Here is a 9,606-nt window from a genome sequence, read left to right as displayed (position 1 = left end):
TTTAGCTTTTGCTTCTAAGCGGTGAATTTCAATGAGGAGCCGGTCAGCAGCAGCAGCAGCAGCAGCAGCAGCAGCAGCGTGCAGCACAGACACACAGTGAAGGTGTGTTTGTGCTGCAGCAGCGCCGCAGTACAGCTTCTCCTCTTCTGGCTCTGCTGCAGTTTTAACAGCTGTGGACTTCACCAGATACTCTGATAGTTAGTACCAGAGGTCATGTGACTGTAAACTGCTCTTCTGGATGCAGTAAAAATAAAAAGAAGATGCAGCAGAATAAGAGATATCCTCCTTTCTTTATTCTTCTTCCTCATCAAAACCTGCTGACTACATTACCCACAATGCAATTCAACAGATTGAGGTGTGATGGTGCTAGTAGCTGCTAATGAGTCCTGGAGCTCCAACAGATGCTGTTTACATATTCAGCAGACACAAGACATCAGTAATCATTCAGAGTTTCTGGGAGTCCAATATTGTCTCTGATAATTTACTTACTTACTTACTTCCTTCCTTCCTTCCTTACTTACTTACTTACTTACTTCCATACTTACGCACTTCCATACTTACTTACTTACTTCCATACTTCCATACTTACTTACTTACTTCCATACTTACTTACTTACTTACTTCCATACTTCCATACTTCCATACTTACTTACTTACTTACTTCCTAATTCCATACTTACTTACTTACTTACATACTTACTTACTTACTTACTTACATACTTACTTCCATACTTACTTACTTCCATATTTACTTCCATACTTACTTACTTACTTACGCACTTCCTTATTTACTTACTTACTCACTTACTTACTTCCATTATTTATTTACTTCCATACTTAATAACTAACTAACTTACTTACTTAAATACTTACTTCCTTATTTAATTACTTCCTTACTTCCATACTTACTTCCGTACTTACTTCCATACTTACTTGCTTCCATACATACTTACCTACATACTTACTTCCATACTTACTTCTATACTTCTATACTTCCATACTTCCTTCCTTACTTCCATACTTACTTACACACTTCCTTACTTACTTACTTACTTCCATACTTACTTCCTTACTTCCATACTTACTTACACACTTCCTTACTTACTTCCTTACTTCCATACTTACTTACACACTTCCTTACTTCCTTCCTTACTTACTTACTTACACACTTCCTTACTTCCTTACTTCCTTACTTACTTCCTTACTTCCATACTTACTTACACACTTCCTTACTTCCTTCCTTACTTACTTACTTACACACTTCCTTACTTCCTTACTTCCTTACTTACTTACTTACTTACACACTTCCTTACTTCCTTCCTTACTTACTTACTTACACACTTCCTTACTTCCTTACTTCCTTACTTACTTCCTTACTTCCATACTTACTTACACACTTCCTTACTTCCTTCCTTACTTACTTACTTACACACTTCCTTACTTCCATACTTCCTTCCTTACTTCCATACTTACTTACACACTTCCTTACTTACTTACTTACTTCCATACTTACTTCCTTACTTCCATACTTACTTACACACTTCCTTACTTACTTCCTTACTTCCATACTTACTTACACACTTCCTTACTTCCTTCCTTACTTACTTACTTACACACTTCCTTACTTCCTTACTTCCTTACTTACTTCCTTACTTCCATACTTACTTACACACTTCCTTACTTCCTTCCTTACTTACTTACTTACACACTTCCTTACTTCCTTACTTCCTTACTTACTTACTTCCTTCCTTACTTACTTACATACTTACTTCTATACTTCGATACTTCCATACTTCCATACTTCATTATTTAATTATTTCCTTACTTCCTTACTTACTTCCATACTTCCTTCCTTTCTTCCATACTTACTTTCATGTTCGGGTCATGCACACAAACAGTCCAAACCTCACAGGTTTACAAGACAGCAGCTTCAGTGATTAAACATTTCATTACATTTTATTTTATTACAGTTTTACATTATTATTATTATTATTGTTTTACAGCTCGGTCGTAAACTAAATATTCTTCCTTCTCTGCAAATCAGATCTGATTCAGTCAAAGTTTCCTTCCTGATTTACTGAAGTCAAGTTTTTTTTTCGACTTATTATTAAAAAGTCTGAACCTTACATCCTCCAAAGTTTACTGTGTTTAAAGCAGTATAGTAGTCAGTATTGATCTCTAAGTGAATGTGATTGATTGTGACAGTATCTGTTGTCCACAGCTGCTTCACACTGTATGAAAAGCTTCTTCTTCTTCAGGTCATTAAATCCCTGCAGCGCCTGAAGGCAGCAGGACACATAAGTTAATTAATGTGCATCCTGTGAACACTTCAGACTGGTCAGTTTAACTCTGCCGTCGGATTACTGCAGCTCTTTAATCCTGTACGCCAAAAAACTTCATTACTACTTTGTTTATAGTTTATTTTCTGCAGTTCATTATTTATCGTTTGAAATGCGTCACAATGCAAACACTGAAACTCTGCTGCAGCACCTTTTACTGCATGAGAGAGACGAGAGTTAAGACTGATGTCAAGGTGTTTCTTTTTGGTCATTATTTCTTTAAAAACAAAATGCTGTGTTTTTGTGTTTTTATATTCTTTTTATATTTTTGTGTGATTTCTATGTTTGTTGTCTTTGTGCCGTGTATTGCGGTATTGCTGTTTGGACTTTTTGAATTTCCCCTCAGGGATTAATAAAGTAAAATTTCATGTAATCTGAAAAGTAACTCAAAACCGTAAGTGTCAAATAAATGCAGTGGAGTAGAAAGTACAATATTTACTTCTGAATTGTAGTGGATTAAAAAGTACTAAGTGGCAAAAAATGGAAAAACTCCAGTAAAGTACAAGTACCTCCAACTTGTACTTGTGTAAATGTACTTAGTTACTTTCCATCACTGTGTGGACTCACTGAATTATAATGTTTGTGTTTCTGTGTTCAGCTACAGATGCAGAACTGAGAGCCAAATGGGAGCAGGCTCTGGGTCCAAACTACCAAGTCCTGGTGAGACACACACACATGCACACACACACACACAAACACACACACACACACACACACACACACACACACACACACACACACACACACACACACACACACATAGATGCACAGTTTCACTATTAATGTCCAGGCTGCTTGTGATGATATGCACTGATCATCAATATTATAATGCTCTTTATATATCGACCTTATGTGTGTGTGTGTGTGTGTCTGTGTGTGTGTGTGTGTGTGTGTGTGTGTGTGTGTGTGTGTGTTTAGGTGGTGATGTTGGATCCTGTTATTGAAGACGATGCAGAGCTGCAGAAATCCTCCAAGGTGAGAAACACCACCACCAGATTGTCCACGACGATGATGCAAAGGAACCTGTGAAAACCAAAAAAAGCCCAAAAACTCTGAGGAAGAAGCCGAGTTAGAAAATGTTTCTACGGTGTTTGGAGTTTAGTAGCAGAAGGTTGCAGCTCATCCAGGTCTTTATGTGCTCAAGACCTGCTTGGAGCTTAGATAACTGATTGGTTCCATCAGGTTTCATTGATAAATATAATTGGGTATCATCTGCATAACAATACAAATGCAGGCCTGAGAGCGTTCAGGCGTGGTGCCTGGATTCAGGCTTGAGCTCGGCCATGTATGATGTCAAGAAAGGAATTTCCTAGTTTACTTTGGAGTATTATAATCACCACCTACTGACCTTTCTTGGTATGGCTGTAGTATCTGTAGTCTCAGTATGCTATACAAGCAATAAGTATGCAGGTAAGTGACTAGTTAAAAGCAGGGATGGATTACTGAACCCTAACCTTAACCCTAACCCAGGCCCAGGAGCTCTGGTGCTCTGGTGCTCTACACAAAGATGCTGCTGTAATATAGGCTTATATTGGGTTTGTTCATCTCATGTCTGAATGTTGTCCATTTATTTCCACAAAATTCACCAGAATCTATCATTTAAGGGACTATTTATCAACATGTTCTTCCAGGGGAGCATACCCCCTTGATCCCGCTTGACAATTATGATGATCCGGGCATTTATCTTGGTTTAGGGGCCCGCTTACCTCCCAGAGAAAAAAGTTCGGGCTCAGGATTTTTTCCCCACTATCACCCCTAAAAATGTGTATATCCGAATAATATTACCTAAAGGAAGCACGTAAAGGTGAATAGTATTGGCCCAAGCATTGAATCCTGAGGAACACCATGTCTAACCTTTTTAAAGATTAATCGTTAACATGTACAAACTGAAATAAATAGGACTTAAACCAGCTTAATGCAGTTCCTCTAATGCCAGTTAAATGCTCCAGTGGTCAATAGTTATATACTGTATAAGACAAGTACAGAGATACGATTTGCAGGTGATTTGATATGTGAAGAATCTCCTTAACAGCTTCAACTCTTCTATTTCACAGCTTGTTTCACAGTTATTTTCTTTTCTTTGTGTATCAGAAGAAGAAGGTTGGAGATAATAAATGTATTACAGGGAGACACATTGAATCTCTCTGCATGCTCGACCTTGTTGCTGTTCACATTCATCTGTTCAGCATTCAGTTCAGTTCCTGCACGGTGTTCAAAATGTTACCCAAATGTTTCAGGTCTGACCTCACAAGAACAAAAAGTAACAGGTGTTTATTCAGAAATGAGAAGGGCATGTTAAAACTCTTAAAGGTGCAGATCTGAAAGGAGCTTTAGATATTAATGTGGTCATTTTAGAAGCTGTTTTATATTATTCTGAAAGATGTTAATGCAGGAAGTCTCCAAAAATGACCCTAAAACACAACAAAACCTGAACTTTCATGCAGGTTTGAGTTATTTCTATGAGGTTTAATCAGTTTTAGCTTCCTCCCTGATGTCTTGTGTCGTTGTGCACAGCTGCTGCCCATCCACACTGTGCGTCTCGGTGTCGAGTTGGACTCCTTCGACGGTCATCACTACATCTCCTCTGTGGTTCCTGGAGGCCCGGTGGACAAACACGGAGCCTTGAGACCAGAGGACGAGCTGCTGGAGGTGAATACACAATTAACACTCAGATACATACACACCCTCTGCAGGAGGTGATGCAGCTTCTACTGGATGTTATACTGTCTGTTACTGAGAGAGGTATGATATGCAACAAAGGTCCCTGCTGGACTCAAACCAGGGATGTTGCAGGTATTCGGCATGCAATGTAACACTCCGCGACGGGGCGCTCCATTTTTTACACCTTTTCTACAATTAAACATTAAATCTCTCTTCTTTAACCCTCCTGTTTTCCTTGAGTCAAGGAAGGAAGGGAGGAAGGGAGGGAGGAAGGGAGGGAGGAGGAAGGAAGGATGGAAGGGAGGGAGGGAGTGAGGAAGGAAGGATGGAAGGGAGGAAGGAAGTAAGTAAAGGAGAGAGGAAGGAAGGAGAGAAGGAAGGAAGGAAAGGAGGGGGGAAGGAAGGGAGGAAGGAAGAAGGTAGGAGGGAGGGAGGGGGAAAGGAAAAGAGGAAACAAGGAAAGAAGGACAGAGGAAAGAAGGAAGGTAATGGGGAGGAAAGAGAGAGAAGGAGGGAGGAAGGGAGGGAGGAAGGGAGGAAGGGAGGAAGGAAGGAACGAAGGAAAGAAGGACAGAAGGAAGGAAGAAAGGGGGATGGAGGAAGGAAAGAAAGAGAGAAGGAGGGAGGAAGGAAGGACAGAAGGAAGGAAGAAAGGAAAGAGAGAGGAAGGAAAGAAAGTGAGAAGGAGGGAGTAAGGAAGGACAGAAGGAAGGAAGGAAGGAAGGGAGGACAAAAGGAACAGTCAAAACAGACGGGGTCAATTTGATCTCGGAGGACGACACGAAGGTTAAAGTTGCTGAAAGATGCATTTTTCCCTCTTCTAATGTAGCTAGGCTAGCAGTTTCCCTCTGCTTCCAGTCTTTGTGCTGAGCTACTTTAAACACAAGACTTAAGCATCATCTGGGTCCACTAATGTTTTATGCTTTTATATCACCAGCAGGGTTAATCATCCACAATCTCAGTATGATGTTTAATAATAATGTAGCTGACATAAAACTCTTTATGTTGAAAGCCCTCTCTGATATTAATGTAAAATGTAAGAGGTCCGCTCACTGCTCCACTGATACTGGATGTTGGTATTTCGGTTGTTATATAACATCACAAAGTTAAAATCATCAGTTTATTAGGTTTGATTGTATTTATAGGTGACAATGCAGGTTAATCAACGTTAATAACAACAGTATAATTGTGCTGAGTTTGGCTCAAAAGCTAATTTTCCTCCAAAATATTTATATATAATAAAAATGTAATCAGAGTAAGAGGAGAAACAACTTGAGACAAACTTTTTGTCCTGATAATCTCAAAAACAACACAATGTGACTATAAAACACAACAAACCAGTTAGTTAATAAAAAAGTCATTGATGAGTTCATGTCTGATCAGGTTTTAACTTGATTTTATATTGTCTTTGAATGCAGCACAGGTAGAGATTTCAAAGCTGCTGATGGTCCAGAGTATGTTTTTATATTAATAGCTGAGGTTTGAGTTGTTGGGGAACATTTTCTGAAGGTGAATATGTTGTAAAATCTTAATTATTAGTTATTAAAGTTTATAAATTGTGTTTTTAGGTGAACGATGTTCAGCTGTATGGAAAGTCTCGGAGGGAGGTTGTTTCCTTCCTGAAGGAAGTTCCTCCTCCCTTCACTCTGGTCTGCTGCCGACTCCCGACCTCTGACCTGGAACCAGAACTGGAGTCTGAACCTGAGTCTGAGCGCGAGTTAGGACCGGGACCAGTACCAGGACCAGTAACAGGACCAGGACCGGGACCAGTACCAGGGCCAGGACCAATACCAGGGCCAGGACCAGTAACAGGACCAGTAACAGGACCAGGACCAGTAACAGGACCAGGACCGGGACCAGTACCAGGACCAGCAAGACAAGCAGAAACCAGCACAGAAGAGGTGAACACAATGTCACATCCAGTGTTGCCAACTTGGCGACTTTCCAAATCCTCTCTCTTACAGCGTCCATTACAATTACATGCAAATGGTCAATTATGCAAATTAGGCGATGACGTCATTTAGCGACTTCTAGGACAGCCAATAGCTACTTTCCTTACTGAGGAGTTGGCAACACTGGTCACATCTGCCTGAATGATGAAATCAATATCTGAAATAATATGATTAATAAGTAGATATGCCCTAAACACACACACACACACACACACACACACACACACACACACACACACACACACACACACACACACACACACACACACACAGTAAATATGACTCCTATATGAACCTCTCTTGTGTTTCTGTGTTCAGATTGAGCTGAAACTTTCTTCTCTGCTCTGCGGTTCGTCCAGCCTGAGAGACGACAGCAGTGAGCAGCAGCCGGTCAGACAGGTAACATGAAGTCTGCTTTACTGCCTCACTGCTTTACTTTACTCCTTTACTCCTCCCTCCTTCCCTCCTTACTCCTTTCCTTCCTTCCTTCCGCTTTTCCTCCTTACTCCTTTCCTTCCTTCCTTCCTTCCTTCCTTCCTTCCTTCCTTCGTTCCTTCCTTCCTTCTTTCGTTCCTTCCTTCTTTCCTCCCTCCCTCGTTACTCCTGTCCTTCCTTCCTTCCTTCCTTCCTTCCTTCCTTCCTTCCTTCCTTCCTTCCTTCCTTCCTTCCTTCCTTCCTTCCTCCCTTCCTCCCTCCCTCCCTCCTTACTCCTTTCCTTCCTTCTTTCTTCTTTTCCTCCTCACTCCTTTCCTTCCTTCCTTCCTTCGTTCCTTCCTTCGTTCCTTCCTTCCTTCCTTCCTTCCTTCCTTCCTTCCTCCTGTCCTCCCTCCCTCCCTCCTTACTCCTTTCCTTCCTTCTTTCTTTCCTTCTTTCCTCCTTTCCTCATCCCTTCCTCCTGTCCTTCCTTGACTTGAGGACAACAGGAGGGTTAAAATGTTTCTCTTTTTTTTTTGGTTGATTAAAAAACAAGAAGAATGTTGTTTAGCTGTAGCTCAGGATCAAACTGACTGTCTGTTTTCACCTGTGTGGGTCAGGAGGAGGTGTTTCCAATAGAGGAGGTGTTTCCTGTAGAGGAGGTGCTGAAGGAGGAGCAGATTCAACTTAACCTCGAGGAGGAAGAAGATGAAGAAGAAGAAGAAGATGAGGGGGAGCTGGCGTTGTGGTCTCCGGATGTTCAGGTGTTGGAGCTGCAGAAGGAGAGAGACAAAGGCCTGGGCTTCAGCATCCTGGACTATCAGGTAACAGAGCTCCTCACACTCACACTGAGTTAATTATCTCCCCGCGGTTGGTTGGTGGAGGAGGTGCTGCTGCGGCTCGAGGAGGTGCTGCTGCGGCTCCACGTGGCTCAGCGGGTCGGCTCTGAGCTCTGCTGACTGGGAATGAAACAACAAAGCTAGATTCATGAGTGTGAGACCAGGACAGCAGGACGGAGAAGTGACTCATCTGCTCTGTTCTGCTGTTTGTCTGCTGCTGAGCAAACATGACACAGCGTCAGTTTATCAGCTCCACATATACATCATGTTCCTGTGTGGTGATGGTGTGAGGACAGAGCCGGTGTGCACCTTCCTTCCTTCCTTCCTTCCTTCCTTCCTCTCATACACGATCCATCGCTGTTAGCTTTAGTTTCCCAGTTAGGACAAGTTTAGTTTTCCTCTCCGTCTGCTGGCAGAAAGCTTCAGTATGTAAGAGAGAGAGTCACAGTGAAGTCGACATATTGTCAGATTAACCCTCCTGTTGTCTTCGAGTTAAGGAAGGAAGGATGGAAGGGAGGAAGAACGAAGGCTGGAAGGGAGGAAGAAGGAAGGATGGAAGGGAGGAAGAAGGAAGGGAGGAAGGGAGTAAGGAGGAAAAGAGGGAGGAGAGAAGGAAGGGAGGAAGAAGGAAGGAAGGATGGAGGGAAGGGAGGAAGAAGGAAGGCTGGAAGGGAGGAGGAAGGAAGGATGGAAGGGAGGAAGAAGGAAGGGAGGAAGGGAGTAAGGAGGAAAAGAGGGAGGAGAGAAGGAAGGGAGGAAGAAGGAAGGAAGGATGGAGGGAAGGGAGGAAGAAGGAAGGAAGGATGGAAGGGAGGGAGGGAGAAGGGAAGGAAGGGAGGGAGGAAGAAGGAAGGAAGGAAGGAGGGAAGGGAGGAAGAAGGAAGGAAGGATGGAAGGGAGGGAGAAGGGAAGGAAGGGAGGGAGGAAGAAGGAAGGAAGGGAAGGAGGAAGGGAGGAAGAAGGAAGGAAGGGAAGGAGGGAGGGAGGATGGAAGGACAGAAGGAAGGAAGGAAGGAAAGAAGGAGGAAGGAAGGAGGAAGAAAGGAGGGAAGGAAAGAAGGAGGGAAGAAAGAGAAGGAGGAAGGAAGGAAGGAAGGAAAGAAAGAAGGAACAGTCAAAACAGACGGAGTCAATTTAACCCGGGAGGACGACAGGAGGGTTAAACACAGCAGGGTGTTTGTAGGTTTGTGAGAAATCATCACCATGATGCCACGAGTCTCTGCTTTCATTCCTACTGACAACATTTTAATTATTGGACAAAGAAATGCATTAAAACGACCATCAGAACCATCAGACAGCAGCGTTATAGTCTCATTGAAGATCTCACCACTTCACAAACATGTTTTACTCTTTACTTTCCTAAAACATCATTACATTTAAAAAATGTACTTTATAAAAATC

The 9,606-nt window shown here is 42.2% G+C and overlaps 1 protein-coding gene across 1 annotated transcript in view; it reads left to right on the top strand.

Annotated features, from left to right (window-relative positions):
• The window catches only part of LOC133977120 (inaD-like protein), a 33,540-nt gene extending 25,288 nt beyond the window's left edge, over nucleotides 1–8,252 (top strand). The window contains exons 13-18 of the mRNA XM_062415257.1: nucleotides 2,938–2,999; nucleotides 3,258–3,314; nucleotides 4,854–4,988; nucleotides 6,569–6,901; nucleotides 7,271–7,351; nucleotides 7,987–8,252. Coding sequence (XP_062271241.1) covers nucleotides 2,938–2,999; nucleotides 3,258–3,314; nucleotides 4,854–4,988; nucleotides 6,569–6,901; nucleotides 7,271–7,351; nucleotides 7,987–8,223 — 905 coding nt within the window. The 3' untranslated portion in view covers nucleotides 8,224–8,252. The remainder of the gene's footprint in view (nucleotides 1–2,937; nucleotides 3,000–3,257; nucleotides 3,315–4,853; nucleotides 4,989–6,568; nucleotides 6,902–7,270; nucleotides 7,352–7,986) is intronic.
• Nucleotides 8,253–9,606: the final 1,354 nt, after the last annotated feature.

Source organism: Scomber scombrus, unplaced genomic scaffold, assembly GCF_963691925.1.
Source record: "Scomber scombrus unplaced genomic scaffold, fScoSco1.1 SCAFFOLD_266, whole genome shotgun sequence".
Classification (NCBI taxonomy): Eukaryota; Metazoa; Chordata; class Actinopteri; order Scombriformes; family Scombridae; genus Scomber; species Scomber scombrus.
The sequence above is the reverse complement of the archived record's forward strand: the minus strand, read 5'-3'. Positions and strand labels throughout refer to the sequence as shown.